Below are 20,149 nucleotides of genomic sequence, written 5' to 3'. Positions count from 1 at the left end.
AGCATTTTGCGTGAACGCAGGGTGCAGAGAAGGGCTGCACCTCAAAGAGGTGTGATGTAGGCAACCTACCATGATGCAAGTATTAGTGGCTGATTCTACGGCACAAACCAGTGACCTATAGGTCATACAGAGATAACTTTACCGTTGTTCCAAGGCTCCCCTTCGCCCTTCGATTTGAAAATATTCAGTATTGTATCTCAACTAAGTAGAGATCTAAAGGACATAGCCAACTGGAATAAGATTTTAAGCACAGAAAGCAGACAATTATACTATAACCACTTAACCACAAATGCAGCTTCTTAAGAGAAACGGTCAAACTTGAATTTTTTCGTGCACTTGGCACTGAAAATGAGTTCAATCTCAGTCTTGAACAACAATGTAAGACAATTGTGACAACAATCACTGGAGAGGGTTGGAATTTATAACAAAGTATTCCAACCATTAATTTAGAAGAGTTCAATCTTCCAGTCAACCATAATAATCCACTGGTCGCAGAGGAAGGTTCTTCCAAACAATCCATACTTTCAAGGTTTCATACCATTAATAGCTGGAGCGAGACCTCGGGTATTCTTCACATAAGCCACATATTCACTGTAGTGCATAGTAAATAATGTGCTCTGGTATCGAGTTAAACGGATTCGTTTCCTCAGTGATTCTGTTATAGGTCCATCGTAACCTGCTTTGCGTATCAATGAGTCAATTGCTTCTATCACTGTCCACCCTGGAGAATAAATTCAGAGAGTTCATTTTGCAGCTCAATCAGTTCCAAAAAGCGCCAGAAAATCTTAACAGACAAGACGAACAACATTCGTCATCAGTGATAGGGAAGGGAGAAGAAAATCACCTTCATGAGCGGCGACCTCAGGTAGGTATGTGGCGTTTCTCTTTGTGTTATAGTTAGGGTCAGTGAATTCAATGATTATCCCATGCGTACCTACCTGAACAAACCCACTACATTCATGAGAATAAAATACTAGTACAACCAGCCAACAAGAGAGAAACACACGTTGGGAAGAAATGATGGTAGATAATATTGTCAATAATGAGGATTTACGCACTGGCAACTCATGATCACCTTACCCATGCACAAAAACATATAGAAGTCATATGTCTGATAATTCAACTAAAAACCAATAGGAGACTTTGAAAATGTAAAAAGGCTTCCGACATTTGATTTCAGAATCTGGATTCTCACAAAGGAGCAAATGAGGAAAAGACAGCTTTGATCCGAGCTTCATCGATTTACATGTCTGGGGTGTTTATACAAGTTCAAAGACATATTTGATCGGCATGCTTGTGTATCAAATCTCTAAGAGCACCGAGATCCATACGAAACTTAGTTCTGTCATCTCATCCAAGTACAATATAATGTCTTAAAAACTAAAAAATGCATGCAATGTTTAAACACCATTCACATAAGTGCAATCTAGCAGTCTAATTACGGCAGTATTTGCTTCTTATTTGAAATCTTTTGGTGCTCATTAATTTTCTCCGCAAAGCCAATGCACTATCACAGAAACATGCATGTCAAGCATACAAGCATGTACATTTCCACTTTGCTTTAAGAATTAGAGTAAGTTCAAAAGTAATACCTCCCAATCTAGGTAGTTAGCTGCAGTTTCATAATTAGTTAGAATTGAAACTGTACACTGTAAAGTAGGTAACTCTTTAGCCTGTATTGGGGGGAAACGGCGGTCCCTGAGGGCGCTGAAAATGAATTCAACTATCAGTATAAATACAGATATAGTGTCACAGGATATAACAAGCTTTAAAGTAGGCATGATCAAAATCACTTACTTAAGAACCTAAGAGTGACAAATTTAACGTCTCGAAACAAACAAAGAGAAAGAGAATGAAATGTAAAACGTCATTTGTACTGAAACAGTGAAATCTGAAGAGATTAAAGTGCAATAATCTCAAGATTTAACTGTACACAGATCCAATATCTTTATACCACATGCTAAGTTGCTAACCAATAAATAAAAAAAGACCTTTATAGCGCATACTGAATCATGCTGAAGTACTACACTAGTCCGCAAACAGATTGCTTTCAGAAGCTCAAGAAGGGTCCGATCAATTAAAATAAATTTTTCTTTCAAAACATACCCAAGCCTAACAAGCATATAATCCTTCTGCCAGTGATAACCACACTCATGCAAGAAACTCTTATCACAAAATGAAGCTCAATTATCTTAATCTAATTCCTCCCTATTAGCTAAAGAACATGAAATAAAATTGCGAAAAGTAAGAAGACAGCTCCTCAGATATAACTTCACTTATAATTTACCTTGTTAGAGCATAATCCCTAAAACCATTAACAATGCAGCGAGCTTCCAGAGTGCCAATGCATCCTCGCAACCGAGGCTCCCCACCATTCACTGCTTTCTTCCAAGTCACAAATAATGGGCTGAAATGCAGTTTGGGCCACATGAGAACAAAGCATCCAAATTAATCTTTGCATTGGTTTGGCATTTTATAAGTTTCAAAGGAAAGACTAACAATGACGCTAGCATTTTGGTTAGTTTACAAAAGGGACAGTAATAAAGCATTACCCAGTACAAAACTGACAAGCAGCTTATCAACACTAGACTTAAAAACATTTCTCAGTGAAGACAGTATACAGAGACAGTTAATAGGTCAAGTTTCAGAGCCACAAACCTTAAAGATTATAAGGAAGATTAAAGACTACAAGTAGGGGAAATTATATGGAAAAGGAAGCTTCCAATATGTAGAAAAAGAAGTTCCCTACATAAAATCCTATTTGAAAAACATACAAAGCAAAGAAAGGCCATTTTCAGAATGCTATCACTTAGTAAAAACTATTCTCAAAAAAACAAAAATTAACACTTAGTAATTACAAGTGACACAATTGGAATTAAGAAGTTAAAAATCACTTCTTTTTTTATGGCAAAATAGCCTAGTAAACTCTTGTAGTTGTTTCGATTTGCCATCCCGGTCCTTGTACTACATAAAATTTCATCTAGACACTTATAGTTATTAAAACACACTGTTGGCCTAGCTTATGTGGCATAAATAAGGCTGAGGTGGATAAAACGATTGGTACATACGTGCAGAAAGAGCTTGAATACAAGGATTCGGCAGAAAATGACTAAAATAAGAGAAAAAAGAAAAATATAAGACCAGCGAAGAACCCATGGTTCTCTTCGTTGCTGCCATTGCCATAATTTCTTCTTTTCATCAGAATTAAAGATAGAAAATCATCATAATTTTCTTAGGCAAAATTGTTAGAATAATCATAAGTTCTCAACAGGAACTCCATCCAAAATTAGGAATGTCATCGGAGCTAGTCGAAAATTCATCACTGGTTATAGCTGAAACCTTCGAACCATCAAGGGCGAAGAACACACCGAAAAAGTTCGAACCATCACCGGCGTGGAGACCACCATAATTTTTTCTTCCGTATCACACCTTTGTAATAGAAAATAAAACAACCCTAGTAGTTCAATCAAATCGGAAGAGAAATACTAAAAGGGGTGCCCGAATCTGATTTATAATGGCGTGTGGGTGCCCAAATCTTGCTTGGTTTGTGAAAATTATTGGATTTTATAGTGACGGCAACTTCAATTGTTTCCTCTTCCACTTTTAATCCCTCAAAAAATTATAGCGGATATTCACAAATCCCCATTTTTATTCTTTGTTTCTAATGAAGTAGAGATAGGGAAAAAAGAAGTTTTTGATGTTTGCTAGAATCTCAGTTGTAGTTGTTCAATGGTGAGGTTTTAATGGGGAAGGTCTGAACGTATTACAGTGGTATTGGAAGGTGAAGAAGGTGAAATGGTGGCCATTTTGCCTTTTTCAATTTTTTTTTGTAAGACTAAAAAAATGATATTTTATTTGATGTGGATATTAATATTAGCGTGATTGAACAACACGCAGGATCAAAGGGTTTAAAATAGTGTGTTTTAACAGCTAGAAGTGTCTAGCTAAAACTTCATGGAATACAGGGACCGGGATGACAAATCAGAACAAGTACAAGGATCTACTAGGCTATTCTGCCTTTTTTTATCAATATGGCAGTCCGGTGCACAAAACATCCGCTATTCACGTAGGGTCTAGGGAAGGGCCGCACCCAAAGGATGACATATAGACAGTTTGCCCTAATGCAAGCATCAGTGGTTCTTCTACAGCGCAAACCCGTAACCTATAGGTAATTGTTGTTCCAAGGCTCCCCCTTCAATAAAAGTAAGAAATCACATCTTTTTAATCACTAAAAGAAAATTCACATCTTGAAAGCACATCATTTGCAATTGGCGTTAAAAAACAAAATAAAGGAGCAATTTTCCAGATTAAAAACACAAAGGGATTGAAATCGCATTGACCCACCATGCAACCAAGAATGTAAACACAGTAAAACACTCAACTAAGCAACTTTCACAAAACAATCTAATTCATTCAAATCTTCAAATAGAGAAATTGCACATACCCAGGTACAAGGTTGTTTATTTTCCACATACTCTATATCCAAAAAGGATAGTAAAGATATTTTTACACATAGCATGTATATTAAAATTCAAAATACCCCATGTATTAAAAAATAAAAAAGGAGTAAAATTTGCAAGAATAGAGATGTGGGTGTCTCTCTTTTTAGGCTAAAAGAAAAGGGGAAAAGAGAAAAGTAACATACTGTTCACCCTCATCAAAAGCAGCAGGAGGAGGTTGTTCCTTGTTGTAGTGAGCCACCAATGTATCAAAGCAGTAAACAACCATTTCCTTATTTGCTGACACCATTTTTTTCTCTTGTTAAATTCAAATCAAACTTCAACCCGAAACAAGAACGGATATTTCAATCAATCAGTTAACAATCAATGGATCAACTGCTATCAATTTGAGTCAAATAAATAAAGGGTTTTCCCCTTTTTCTATGTGCTATATAGATTTAATAAATCTTAAGCAGAATTGAGTGCAGAATAATAAGAAAGAGCCTTTAGAGTATTCTCCTTCCTTTTCCCCTTTGGCTCTTTTTGAGTTTTTGCTTTAATGGTTCCCAAGAATTATTTAGAGTAGTGGAAAAGCCAATATTACTTGGCTTTTTCCTTTTTGTTTTTCTTACTCCAAATATAATTAATTCCAAATATAATTAATTGTACTCAAATTATTTTTTTGCATTAATGTCATGTCATGGACCAACCTTCTAGTGAAAAGCTAAAAAAGTCCCTCGATTGCTGGAAATTATTATATTGTTGCATTTAAGTTGCGTGACAAAAGACATGAAAGCAACATGACAATTTCCGAGTTTTAGTCCCTCATTTAGACATTAATAATGTTGTCCAATAAAACGTTCAATGTTTATTGAAACATGTCTATCTATTCTCACGATGTAGATAAGATCTACATACTTACTATCCTTCCCAAATTTTATTTCTAAAATTATACTAGATTTATTGTTATTGTTGTTGTAATAAAATGTTCAAACTTTCCCACAGTTTAGGCATCCGATTCAGTTGCATTCTGCAAAAAAGCTAAAGGACGCAATGAGAAAAAATAAGACACAAGTTTCGTTTCAACTTTCATCCTGGTCGACCAAAGATCTAGAATCTTAGATTTAGTTCGTATAAATATAATCCCCTCATCCTTAGGTGTTACAAAATTCTTATAAATCCTTGGTTTGAATATTAAACTATTGGTTATTGTATCAATCGTTTATTGCACGCAATAGTGTCATGGTAGACAATTGAAATTAAGTAGTTGAAAAACCTAGATCTACTCGAGCATAGAACTGATTCCGTCCTTAAGATTTTGCGTTAAGCATAAAATGTCCTATAATTTTAAATTTTTATATCACCTTTGTTGTCATGTGAACTAAAAAGGTTAACTATAGTAGAAGTTTGATCTATATCCATGATGATGACAGATGTATTGAATCAGGAGCGGAGAGAAAGGTTGAAAGTTGGATCCACATGAGATGTATAACAACATGACTAAACAAAAACTAGTTAACAAGTCGAACCCCTACGAATAACTAAGATCGCTTACACTTGATAATCTATCAAGTGCTGATTAGGTGCGGAGGATACAGACTGTTTAAGAAGAGAAAGTAGTTGGTCGAAAATAAAGGAGAAGTAGCGACCTTCTACTAAACATCACATTAGGGATGACCTTTGAGTCCTTTTCACTACATATAAATACTATGAAATGTATATTGAATGTAGCACGGGCTTACTTTGTGAAAAAGCTGAATATTGGCAAGTCCAACCAAAAAGTCCTAACTTACCAAACAGGCGCACAATCGTATTAGATTTGTTGGTTCCTTGAAAATTATTGGCAAGTGTTTTCTTCATTTTCGGCAACAGTATAAAAAAGACATGAGATACTGAAATATACCCCTGTTTGTAGAAGAAAGCAGGCAAAAGAGTTCTCTATGGTACATTTTGCGTCACCGCTAGAAACTAAATAGCTTCATTCTTTTTCGTGAGATGTACGCAGTAAAAAAAAGGTACTTAATTGTATCCAACACAAATATCCAGAACGTAATTGTTAAAAGTAAATGGTCGTAGCACACAATAAGTACAAGGATTATTCAAGTTAATCCGAATCCGAATCATGTCTTCTTCTCTTCTCCTTGTCTTTCTTGTGTTTCCTCCTGTCATCTGAATCACGGGTATGCTTCCTCTTATCGTCTGAATCGCGGGAACGTTTCCTCCTGTCATCTGAATCGCGGGACTGTTTCCTCTTATCATCTGTATCCTGCAAGTATCGCTTCTCTCTCGATTCATCTTTTTCCCATCTCTTCTCTTCTCGCCTCCTCTTCTTTTGGCTCCTTTCATCCTCTGACTCTTCTTCATTCTGTAGGGGTGCAGCAACAGTTACACTCACATTAATCTTTTCTACAGGCTCATTTATCGGATCAGATGGAAAAGCCGATGGTGAACTTGGCTGTTCCCAAGGTTTGGGCAATCTGCAGAATGCGTTAGCAAAAATGATAAGGCACCCGCACAGAATAAAGATGAAACAAAATCCATACAGTTCTGTCCTTTATTATTTTCTTTAAATCTTAATTTAATAACTCTTGGACCTTTCATCTTAAAAGTCAAGCCACCGTTCCTCAACTAGCAATGAAGTTCAGAGATAATTTATCCATAAGAAAAAAGCTAAATGGCAGGCAGAAAAATAGTGCATAACGCACAACATAGGAAATAAAATGACTGATAAGAATCACAAAAATCTAAAGAGAACTTTCAATGCTAGTGAAACCAATACTTACTTTGAGAAACCAAGACCATCTACCCGAGCTGCTTCAGAATGGCCTGCTCCCAAGTCTTCTGCAGTTGAACCTCTCTTCACAAGTTCAGAAAACTCATGTTTATCTAGCCGAGTACCTTGAGGACGTGTGGCACGCTTAGGAGCTAAGCCCAGTGCCTCCCTCATTGCCTGCTCCTCCTCTTCTTTAATCCTCCGTATTTCTTCTTTTGCAGCCTCCATATCCTTTTCCTGGGATTTCTTATCGCGGGTGTACCAATGAAGATCTTTCCCTGCACAGAGGGAGAAAACACCACAACAAGATGTAAAATATGTAATGAAGAAATAAAATGTCCAGTGCAACTTACCCCAGCTTTTCCCAGTAAAAAAGCACTAGGGATTCCAGATAAAATATGCATTTAGTACCTCATGAATCCAACATGTTATTTATAACTTCAAATCTATATCGGCTAGCTTTGTCCAAACATGCATCTACTGAGACTTAGCAAGATAATTACAGTATACAAAGCAGGGCAGAATAATCTCCTCCGACAATACAATATTAGACAAGATAAAAATGACCACATCCGCCAGAAGGTGCAATTAGCACACATCAAGGATAAATGAGAGGAGGACACTTGAGATTGTTTGTCTATTTCCTACGTCTACCTCCAGATGCACCGGGTCTTCAGTGCGAAATGTAAGTGTTATAAGGGGACGGGGTAGACCTCAAAACACATGGAAGGAAGTTGTTTCGAAAGACCTACAATCTCTTGGAATCTATGCATAATTAGCCAAAGGTAGGGTATGATGGAAGAAGATGATCTATATAGGTAATAAAAATTAGTTGGGATATATTTTAGTCATTAGTACATCACTTTAGGTCCTATGCTTTCTAGGAGTCTTTTAGCCTTGACAAGATTTATACGTCAGTAGAAAATATAGAGAACTTCAAATATATTTTTGTTATTATTTGTATCTCGCATAATATTGACTTTAGATGAGTTTAAATGGAGAAACATGATTAATGAGGATTCATATAGCCGACTACAACTTGTTTGGGATTGAGGCATCTATATCTCACTCCTCCGACAACCAACAAGGCAAATCAATCAACTATGCCTCAATCATTAACTAGTTGTCGCTCACTATAAGAATTTTTTTTATCTATTGAACTCCATTAAATTTTGTTTCATTTTTCAGTACATAATTGTCTTTTAAGGCAACTTCGGAGTTGCCTAAAGCTAGAGATTCTCTAACTTTCACAGTTACCTTACACGCAAATACAAGTCTCTAACCAGAATAAAACTAGAAATCACATGACCTAATGTAAGCAACAACAACCAGCAAGTCTTAATTCCAACTAGTTCTCGTCGCCTATATGAATCTTTTACTATCGTTATGTGCTTTTCTTGGCTAAATACGCACTGATTCCAAGGGATAAGGTCTTCTAATAAAATTTCCTCAATGTAATTGAAGGCCTCTTTCAGTTTATTCCTTTTTTCAACTAGGGTATTTCAGTTATTTATTATATGTGCTACTTGCACCCTCCGTTGATGTGATCATCTCTAATCTTTTTCAATCTTGTATAGTTGGACAACCATCCAAACATTCGTAATTTCAACATCATTCAAGCTGTTGATAGCCCTTTTTTTTAATTGGTTCAAGATGTTGATAAGCCTTATAGCCCAATATTCACTCCTATACGATATTGCTAATCTGAAAACTTTTATAGAACTTCCTTTCACTTTATTAGGTATTTAGTATTTACTTATCACATAGGACTCCGAATAGGGATGGCAATGGGGCAGAAAAGTAGGGCAGGGCAGGGCAGGGCTTTAATGGGGCAGGGCAGGGTTTGGCGGGTCAAAATACGTTTTTAGAAAATTTTAAATAGGGCAGGGCAGACCTGCAGGGATAGGTAAGCAGTTGTAGCTTCATTAAAAAGGTCAAAAAGTTATAAAAACTTGAATAGAATATTGCAAAACCAAAAAAAAAAAATTTTGAAAAATTTGAAGGAGAGTCTAAACAGGGTAGGGTAAGGCTGGGAAAGGCGGGTCAAAAGCTTAGCAGGTCACAGCTTGCCCTGCCCTGCCCAGTTGCCATCCCTAACTCCGAAATCACTTGATAGCACTCTTCCATTTCAATCTTTATACTTCAGTTCAATGTTTATCTTCATCTATCATGTCATTCTCTTAAAAGACAGCCTAGATATTTGAATTGTTTGCATTTAGGTACTACAATCTCGACTTAATATCACTTTAGCTTCATTCTTAAGAGGGTTACACTTCCCGAGCATATATCCTATCTCATTTCTACTTATCTGAAAATCCTCAATCTGTAAAGTGCTTCTTCACAGCTCCATTTTTTCGTTTCATTAGTCTTCAATTGACAATATCATCAGCAGGTACATGCACCATCGAACATCATCCTATAAATTATTGTTTATCTCATCCAAACATTAGTTTAATACTTTAATTAAATTCAAGCTCACAGAAGACCCTTGGTGTAAACCCACCATTATACTCAACTCCTTCCTTACCTATTTTAAAAAAATTACTAAACTCTTATATATCTCCTCCTACTGTTCACACACCTTTGATTGCTCCTTTGTACATAATCTTTATAACATTGATATATTTGGTATGAGTTCTTTATTCTAAAGTATACTTCCCTTAGCATTTCTATTACATGCTTGACTACAAAACTAGACTAATCGATCAAAAACTCAATACAACATACAATAGGAAGTTCCTGCAAAATCTATCACTTATGGTCCATTGTAAGATAATAGTAGATAATAGAATAATTGCAGCAGCAAATAAAAAGTAACATGAAGTACTGTGATAATTCATGAATATATTACCCAGTGTTTTAAAAAGCATCACTTCGTCGCTTTAAGCGAGAAGCAACGCGAAGCGACCAGCCATCACTTTTTCCTACCCGCAGAAGCGATCCAGTCGAGGAAACGCGAAACGACACAGAAGCGAGAAGCGCAGAATCGATCGCTTCTGTCCAGAGGGGTCAATTTTTTTAAAAAAAAAGTTTGGGTCTATTTTTCTATTATACAAAACATACCCCAAAGTGAAAGAGACCATTTCTTTCTCTTCTTCCCAAAATCGAACGTTGCCGCTGCTGCTAGGGTTCCATTCCAGCCACGACCAAAGACCTCCAGGTAATTTTTCTTCTTTTTTTCTTCTATCTTTTTCTTCTCCTTTTCTCTCTTCTTTCTTCTTCTTCGCGTCCAGTCGTCTGCACGGCTAGGGCAGGCGCTGTTTTTTTTTTCTTTTATTCTTCTTATTTACTCCCTCCGTTCCAATTTATGTGAATCTGTTTGACTGGGCACGGGGTTTAAGAAAAAATGAGACTTTTGGAATTTGTGGTCCTAAACAAGTCAAAAAGGGACCCAGAGTATTCGTGTGGTTATAAAAACTTCTCATTAAAGGTAGAATTGTAAGTTTAAGCAAAATTGTTTTCAAATTTAGAAAGGGATCATTCTTTTTGGAACGGACCAAAAAAGAAATAGGTTCACATAAACTGGAACAGAAGGAGTAGTATTTTAGCCTTTATTTATTAATTTTTATGTGTATTTCAGTTTATAAATTGAACTTTTTGATTATTTATATTGTGTCTTTGCAAGATTTACATTATGTTTTTTAAGATTATATTTTCAGTTTATTTGATTATGTTTTTTCTTATATCTTAATAGGAATTAAAAATGTCCCAAAGTTCGAAAGAGAAAGACCCGACTTGGCAATATAGCGACAAAGTTAATGAGAAGAATAGTACAAAAGTTATATGCAAGTTTTGTAACAAGATTACAACGGGAGGAATTTATCACTTTAAATTCCATCTTATTGGTGGCGATAGAAACGTCACAAGTTGTCCGAAATGCCCACCGAAGGTGAAGGAGGAAATAAAGAATTTTGTTGAGAGGAGGAAGGAGCAAAAAAATCAAATGAGTCATCAACCATTTGTGATTAATCTTGATGATGATAATGATGATGATGATATGGAAGAAGGTGAAGGTTTGTCACTTCCAACAAAACGGAGAAGAGATGCAATCTCTTCAAGCCATGGATCGACGGGTACGAGTAGGACTAAAGATCCTATAGATTGTTATTTCCCAAAGAAGCCAGAAGCAAAGAGTGGTGGAAAAGATGTGCAAAAAATTGCCAAGGACATTTTAAGGGATCGTGAGTTAAAGCTTTTGCACGATGGGTCTATGATGTTGGGTTCCCCTTCAATTGTGTCAACTATACTGATACTTTAGGAGACTTTATTGAGGTCGTTGGTCAATATGGACCTGAAATGAGCCTCCCACTTATCATGAAATCAGAGGTCCTTATCCAAATAAGGAAGTGGAGGAGACCAATAAAATTGTGAAGGAACATAAAGTTGTGTAGAACAAGTATGGATGCTCCATTATGATGGATAAGTGGACGGGAACAACCGGGAAAATGATTATTAATGTGTTGGTGAATTCTCCCAAGGGAAGCTTGTTTCTTGAGTCGATTGGACTCCATGTGCGGCTCATCGCATCAACTTAATATTCGGGGACATTTTCAAGGAAAAACCCTTCTCTACAGTTTTTGGCCAGGGCGTTAGGGTACATTCTTATATTGCTCAGCGGCCCTTGTTATTGAATATGAGAAGATTCACCAAACAAAAACATTTGGTGAAACCAGGCAAGACAAGGCTCGCCACTGCTTTCTTGACTTTGCATAGTATCCACTTCAAAAGGCCAATTTGAGAAAGTTGTTCATTTCACAGGAATGGAACAAGAGTAAATTTGCAAAGGAAGCTGGGGGGAAAGAAGATGCACGCATTATTCTTTCTTATTCTTTTTGGAATAATGTCCTTCATGCTCTTAAAATTGGTGGCCCTTTGATTAGAGTACTCCGTTAGGTGGATGGGGAGCAAAACCCACCAATGGGCTACCTCTATAAAGCTATGGATAGGACCAAGGAAGCTACTCAAGCATCATTCACTGATGAATGAAATATGCAAAGGTCTTTCAGATCATTGATTCAAGATGGACGGAGCAACTTCATCGACCTTTGCATGCAGCTGGACTTATTCTGAATCCGTCACTCTTTTATGATCAGTATGAGAATAATTCACTAGCTAAAGAAGTGTGGAAGGGATTCCATGAGCATGTTATTAAGTTGACCCGAGATGAAGACTTGCAAGAAAAGATAGTAAATCAGTTTGCTATTTATAAGCATGTGAAGGACTTTTTAAGCTGCGACTGGCTATTAAACAAAGAAAGACGAAGTCGCCAGGTGATCGAGTGCTTCTATATTTTATAGCTCTAACTTTTAATGTATTTTTTATACTTATTAACTCTTGAGTATTTTTTATTCACTTTTATAGTTGAGTGGTGGAACCAATATGGTGTAGAGACTCCGGATTTACAGACTTTCGCCATCAAAGTTCTGAGTTTAACTTGTAGTTCATCCGGATGTGAAAGGAACTGGAGCATTTTTGAACACGTGAGAACTAAAAAGAATGATTTCATGTTTTGAGATAAAGTAAATTATATCTCAATTGTTCTAACTCCTATTAATTAGTTGACACATCTTGTTCGCAGATTCATACAAAGAAGAGGAATTGACTAACCTTGAAGCGCCTCCATAATCTAGTGTTCAACAACAACAACAACCCAGTAAAATCCCACAAAGTGGGGTCTGGGGAGGGTAGTGTGTACGCAAACCTTACCCCTACCCCGATGGGGCAAAGAGGTTGTTTCCGATAGACCCTCGGCTCAGGAAGACGGGAATAAAACAAGAAGAGACAATTCATCAGTAACGTCAGCAAAAACCGTAGAAATAGTAACAGAAGCATAAAAACCAAAAAATAGATGACATGCAATAACAGTAACCAGTAATTAAGGTCTGGGGCTAAGAAAAACAGAAAGGATAGTATGGACTCAATATTAACCACAAGCCGTCTAAGATCAACCCTATCCAACCCCGCCTCACCCCTGATATGAAGTAGGAAAAGCTCGACTACCCCCTAGCCTACAACCCTAATGTTTGACTTCCAGACTTTCCTATCAAGAGCCATGTCCTCGAAAATCCGCAGTCGTGCCATGTCCTGCCTGATCACCTCTCCCCAATACTTCTTAAGCCGCACTCTACCTCTTCTCGTACCCACCACAGCCAACCGCTCACACCTCCTCACCGGAGCATCAAGGCTTCTCCTCCGCACGTGTCCGAACCATCTGAGCCTCGCTTTCCTCATCTTGTCATCCACAGGGGCCACGCCCACCTTCTCCCGAATAACTTAATTGCTAATCTTATTCATCCTAGTGTGCCCGCACATCCACCTCAACATACTCATCTCTGCTACCTTCATCTTCTGGATATGAGAGTTCTTAACCGGCCAACACTCTGCCCCATACAACCTGGCCGGTCTAACCACAGCTCTATAAAACTTACCTTTGAGTATCGGTGACACTTTCTTGTCACACAAGACTCCAGATGCTAGCCTCCATTTCAGCCAACCCGCCCCTATACAGTTAGTGACGTCCTCGTCGATCTCTCCGTCCGCCTGAATATCCGACCCAAGGTACTTGAAACTACCTCTCTTGGGGATGACCTGTGATCCAAGCCTCACGTCCCTGCCTACTACCCTCGACTCAGCGCTGAACTTGCACTCCAGGTACTCTGTCTTAGACCTGCTCAACTTGAAACCCTTAGACTCGAGGGCCTGGCTCCAAACCTCCAACCGCTCGTTAACACCATCCTCTCGTCTCATCAATTAGAACTATGTCATCAGCAAATAACATACACCATGGCACATCCCTTTGAATATGGTGTGTCAATGGATCCATCACCAAGGCAAATAAGAACGGGCTAAACCCATAACAACCGGGAAATGCTCCGAGTCGCCTCCCACAGTCCTAACCTTAGTCTTAGCTCCATCATACATGTCCTTGATCACTCTTATGTAGGCTACCGGCACGCCCTTCGCCTCAAGACATCTCCCGACCGAGCAAGCCTGTTAGACTTCCTTCTACCCAAACTCATCCACGAATGAAGATAATACATATTTTCATTAATTAGACAAAAACGTGATCATGTCTAAAATACCAATTCATTACCAATAGTTTTCATCATTTTTAAAGTCTCAAATGGGACAAGTAATACAACCACAACATAATATAGTTTGTCTTTCCCAGCACCAATACACAACCCACACTATGTCTACGGAGCCTCTATAGATAAAGAAGAGTACAATGATGAAGCCGGCAACAAAGCCCCGACTATACCTCAAACAGAATACACAAAGAACAAAAGATACATGACCCCGGGATGAAATGGGGCTCACCAAGTCAGCTGGGAAGAAGGTGTACTGCTATCACTGATCAATATCTCCTGTTGTGGAACCACCTGCATCCATTTAAAGATGCAGCGCCCCCGACAAAAGGGACGTTAGTACCGTCGAATAGTACTAGTATGAAAACCAAACACCAATTTAAGAATTTAAAAATACAATATGAATATGATGAATCAGGGCGACAATAGCATGATATAGCTAACCGTTTAAACCAGAGCAAGCTTATTAAGAGCTATCAATATCATATATAGGATTTAAGATGAGATCCTCTGTAACCATCTTCACGCAAAGCGGCCCCGCCGCCTCACCCGATGTATGCAGGTGGAGGTGTAAGTACAATACCACAACTCTACTCAAGCGGCCCTGCCGCCTCACCCCAATGTATGCGGGTGGATGTATAACCACCGTACCAAGAACCTACACAAAGCGGCTATACCGCCTCACCCCAATGTATGCGGGTGGAAATGCATCAACGATACCAATACCAACACAAAGCGGCTATGCCGCCTCACCCCAATGTATGCGGGTGGAAATGCATCAACGATACCAATACCAACACAAAGCGGCTATGCAGATACCAATATCAACAGAAAGCGGCTATGCCGCCTCACCCCAATGTATATATGTGGGTGGTGGTGCCACAACAATACCAAAACTATACACAAAGCGGTCGTACCGCCTCACCCCAATGTATGCGGGTGGAGGTGCAGTCCCACAATACCATAATCCCTACACAAAGCGGTCATGCCGCCTCACCTCAATATATGCGGGTGGAGGTGTATCACAATCACAATCTCTATACCATAATCCCCACACAAAGCGGTCATGCCGCCTCACCCCCAATATATGCGGGTGGAGGTGTATCACAATCACAATCTCTACACAACTTGGCATAATAACTTTCACATAAATCACGACTTGAAATTATAACATGTGGATACACAATCCATAGTTTGGAACACATCCTCAATTTATAATGCAATATGATAAGAGCATTTGAACACGAATTGAACATATATCTTTATTACAAAACTTATCGGAATACTCGATTTGTAATCAACATCTTGCAACTTACAAGGATAATGGGAATTCCAATTCTTAAAGAAGAGTTTAGCCAACATACCTCACTTGAGCTTCCTTACACTCTAAATGTTCTGGAATTTTTAGCAACTTCAATCTATTGTAGAAATATAACAAGTTGAACCAAAATTAGGACGATGATCATGGTTCTAGCTCATTTGAGTATTTTATCAAATACTAGGTGTGCATAAGGTTTCAAATTCCTTTTATGGAGAATTCCATCATCCCACAACCCAATCTTTACCATGCCTAGTTCAACAATCTTCCTACACCCCTTGATATCACATGCATGTAAAATAAACAACTTTCATGCCCAAAAATTATCTTGCTCATTACCCATTTTCATAAAATTTCGAAATTAGGGGTTAGGTTGTAGAATCTTACCTCTAGGATGAAGACCTAGTGAGTTTCCCTTCTTAATCTTCCAAAACTTGAGCAAGAATTGAAGAACAATTATTGAAGAACACCTTCTCACTCTAGGGCACTCTCTCTCACTCTAAAATGTCAGATTATACCTCAAAAATGGCCCAAAGAGTGTATTTAACGAAATAGGGTCGGGTTTTAAAAATCCAAAAAATGAAACTCCGGAACAGGTTCTGCGAGCGATCGCATATGCGATCGCATAATCAGTATGCGGACCGCATATCGGTCGCATAATTGCTGACCAAAACGACCAAAAATCTGTCTGTGTCTGCGGTCACTATGCGGCCCGCATAACAGTTATGCGGTTGCATAGTCGACCGCAGAATTGCATCCAATCTGGCCCTCTCCTGCCTCACTTCTGCGGCCATTATGCGGCCCGCAGAGTGGTTCTGCGGTCGCATAATGAACCGCAGAAACGCACTTTTCCGCCAAAAATTTTCCTTTACTTTCCGGTGCATTGATCAACCCAAAAAGTTCGAGCCGCGGCTCGCAAACTCGCTGCGAAGAATTTCTATAATACTTAACACGTAAAACCAATTCGGCACCACGAAACATTATTTTCTTTTGCAAAATTTTACGGGGCCTTACAGTAAGCTACCGGCACACCCTTTGCCTCAAGACATCTCCAGAGCACCTCCCTAGGGACCTTGTCATACGCTTTCTCCAAGTCAATAAACACCATGTGCAGATCCTTCTTCTTATCCCTGTACTGTCCCACCAGCCTCCTAATAAGGTGGATAGCTTCTGTAGTTGAGCGACCCGGCATGAACCCAAACTGGTTGTCGGATATAGACACCATCTTCCTCACCTCCACCACCCTCTCCCAAACTTTAATGGTATGGCTAAGTAACTTGATACCCCTATAATTGTTACAACACTAGATATCACCTTTGTTCTTGTACAACGGTACCATTGTACTCCACCTCCACTCATCCGGTATCCTCTTCATCCTAAAAATTACATTGAACAACCCAGTCAGCCACTCTAAGCCTGCTCTACCCACACACTTCCAAAACTCAACCGGAATTTCGTCTGGCCCGGGCACTCTACCCCTACTCAGCTTACGCAAAGCCCCCACGACCTCCTCCACCTTAATGCGCCTGCAATACTTAAAGTCTCGCGGACTCTCCGAATGCCCCAAATCCCCTAGCACTATATCTCGGTCCCCCTCCTCATTTAGAAGACCATGAAAGTACGTCTGCCATCTCTGCTTAATCTGGGACTCCCCCATCAATACTCTAGTGTTCATAAAATACAATAGAGCATTGAGGCGTCGCTACAACCACCGCAATCTAATTGATCCAATTCTTTTGGACAATATTGATGAGGCTAATGAGTGGCTAACCGGAGTCTCCGAAAATTGTGAAGATGAAAAAGTATTTGAAGGCGACTCTAATTTCACTTGGGGTGATGTTGCGGAGGTTAGTGGAGTTGGGGAGAACCCTTATGGTTTAAGGGGGAATACTTCAAGTTCAAGCTCGAATAGGAAGGGAAAAAGTGTGGCTACTACAAGTCGATCCCTAATTGATGAAGATGAAAGTGATCATGAAGAGGAAGAGGAGGGGGAAGAAGAAGATGACGAGCAATATGAAGATAATAGAGGATTCAAGATTTTGACAATCTTGAAGAAGAACAAGAAGAGTAGAAGAATAAGATGTTGATTCTAGTAATTTAGTGGTTTTGATTTTGCTTGTCCTATGGTTTATCGAGTTTTGTGGTACCTACTTTTAAGCTTTTAAATTGAACTTTTTGATTACTTATATTGTCTCGTTGCAAGGTTTACATTATATTTTTTAAGAATTGCGCTTCACTTCAATGCAGCGTGCGCTTCGCTTCGCTTCGCTTTTTGAAGCGAGGCGAGCCCCTATCGCTTTTTTGCGTTTCTCGCTCTCAAAAACACTGATATTACCTTTTTTCATATCTACAATCTTCAGAAGAAAAATAATTTTGTTTAGCCAGTTTTCTAAGTAGAAGAAGAAGAAAATTCATAATTAATAAAAAAAGAAAAAAGAGAAAAAAAAAAGAGAGAGAGAAGCTCTTATACATAGGGATCAACATATGTAGTTAGGTACCATTCTTTTATTTACAATGGGCACAAACTACTAATGCAATTAGCACATATCTTAGGGAAAACAGCACAAGCAATATGTTTCTTATCGACTAATTTCCAGCAATTGCAGTTGTGATATACTACGAGAACAAGAATAAATACCTTTCTGCCATCTCCCAACTGGTGCTTTGATACTATGACCTATATAATTTTCTCGATGTTTATCGACCTTCACATCATCCCAGCTAAATTCTGTTGCAGCAAAGAAATTATACATTAGGAACACTACATAATAGGACATAGGCATAACAGTTTGATTCTCCAAAAACAAGATAATTTTATGCAAGAACAACCTATGCCATCTACAAAAAGACTTCATTAAGCGTGTCTGAACTAGATAGCATCGTAACTCAAAATTCAATTTTTTTCCTGATAAAAGGTAAGTATGATCATTACTCGAAACTCATGACTCTAGGAAGAGCTTAGATATACTGATCCTCACATCCGTGTATCTATCTCCTCATTTTTTGTTGCAGAGAGTTGGATTAGTAAGGCAGAACCCCAAAAAAAGGAGCAACATTCAGATAAGGGAAAATGTAAAAAGGCAGAAAAAATATGTATGACAAGCAGGACTGGACACCAAGATAGCTGACCAGATCTAGCTGCATCAATAGATAGCAACTAATTTCTTGTAGCACATACATGATTCACCCCATACAAGCAGCACGTACAAGAAAACTTCCGAATCTAACAAATTGAAACATGGACTTAAAATATACATACATCAAATTATCAGAAAACAAACATGCATTGAACACCACCTCCTCTGCCTATCACCCAAAAATAAAAGAAAGAGAATGATTGCGGCAACTCTTTGCTTTATTCGGTTAAGTAACCCTTTACACAATATTCCTACTTCCTAGATCACAAACCCATATCCTTTATCCTTTTAAACCCTAGAGTCCTAGACCTGATGTATAACCCACCAAGCTAGAAAACCTGAATTTTAAACCCCAGAGTCCTAGTCCTTGGATTGAAGCATAGTCATCGTAATTGTTGTTGTTGAACCATGAGGTCACAAGTTCAAATCCCGGGGGAGACAAAAAATACTACTAGGAATTTCTTTCCATCCGCCTAAGCTTTGGTGCGCAAAGTTACCCGATAACTAGTGGGAGGTAGTAGCTACCTGACAAGCTGGCTCAGACACCACTTATCATAAAAAAATTTAGTAATAGTTGTTTATAACTCCTAAAAGTTTTCCATTCTAATCCTACTTTTGAGTGCTGGGCGAAAATCTGGTTTTGTTTATCACGACAATAAATCTACATAATATAATTCCACGATTTAAGATTTCTCGAATAAGCCTTCTCATTTAACTGCTAATTTCAAATTCAACACACAATAAAGAAGACTCGTTTTTTGTAGGAAGGGGTGATTTTTCCCAATTATTGACCCGATAAGCCATAAAAGGAAATTAGACTCACAATTAAAGGGGAAACCCAATATTACGAGAGATGGGAAAGAGAGGGAAATGAAAGCTTACGATCTCGACCACCGCGAACGCCACCTCTAGTTGGATGATACATCTTTTGCCCCTTTCTTCTAACCTTGGATTTCAATTGCAGGAATGAATCCAAAAACCGAGGTACTGAAGAGGAAAATAGGATATTGGCTGTTTCGCCGATGGTCGACCCACAATAAGTCGCAATTATTGGATGCGATTTATAAGTCCTATGCACTCTATAACACGCATTTATGTCTTTTTATTTTTTTTGGTTTTTCTTATAAGCTAAAAATGGGTTATCACTTATAATTTATATGCTGTTCTATATCTCCATGAATCTAGGAACTTTTGCTTGCATTGTATTATTTGGTCTACGTACCGGAACTGATAACATTCGAGATTATGCAGGATTATACACAAAAGATCCTTTTTGGCTCTCTCTTTAGCCCTATGTCTCTTATCCCTAGGAGGTCTTCCTCCACTAGCAGGTTTTTTCGGAAAACTCTATTTATTCTGGTGTGGATGGCAGGCAGGCCTATATTTCTTGGTTT

At 38.4% G+C, this 20,149-nt stretch overlaps 2 protein-coding genes across 3 annotated transcripts; both read right to left on the bottom strand.

Moving 5' to 3' along the window:
• Positions 1-241: 241 nt before the first annotated feature.
• On the bottom strand, positions 242-5,010 carry LOC107780952 (uncharacterized protein At2g38710). The gene is made up of 5 exons (XM_016601578.2): positions 4,646-5,010; positions 2,288-2,407; positions 1,593-1,707; positions 845-938; positions 242-721 (listed from the first exon to the last, which is right to left on the bottom strand). Exons 1-5 carry the CDS (start codon positions 4,747-4,749, stop codon positions 525-527), a joined length of 630 nt encoding a protein of 209 aa, XP_016457064.1. The 5' UTR covers positions 4,750-5,010; the 3' UTR covers positions 242-524.
• A 1,392-nt stretch (positions 5,011-6,402) lies between these two features.
• On the bottom strand, positions 6,403-19,799 carry LOC107780951 (uncharacterized). Of its 2 annotated transcripts, XM_075228390.1 has the most exons (4): positions 19,638-19,799; positions 18,257-18,346; positions 7,223-7,490; positions 6,403-6,916 (listed from the first exon to the last, which is right to left on the bottom strand). In XM_075228390.1, the coding sequence occupies exons 1-4, from the start codon at positions 19,678-19,680 to the stop codon at positions 6,544-6,546; spliced, it is 774 nt and encodes a 257-aa protein (XP_075084491.1). In that variant the 5' UTR covers positions 19,681-19,799; the 3' UTR covers positions 6,403-6,543. The 2 variants fall into 2 exon arrangements, with proteins under 2 accessions (XP_075084491.1, XP_016457063.1); XM_016601577.2 differs by lacking the exons at positions 18,257-18,346; positions 19,638-19,799 and adding an exon at positions 12,820-13,945.
• Positions 19,800-20,149: the final 350 nt, after the last annotated feature.

This window comes from Nicotiana tabacum, chromosome 13 (genome assembly GCF_000715075.1).
Source record: "Nicotiana tabacum cultivar K326 chromosome 13, ASM71507v2, whole genome shotgun sequence".
NCBI classification, from domain to species: Eukaryota; Viridiplantae; Streptophyta; class Magnoliopsida; order Solanales; family Solanaceae; genus Nicotiana; species Nicotiana tabacum.
The sequence above is the reverse complement of the archived record's forward strand: the minus strand, read 5'-3'. Positions and strand labels throughout refer to the sequence as shown.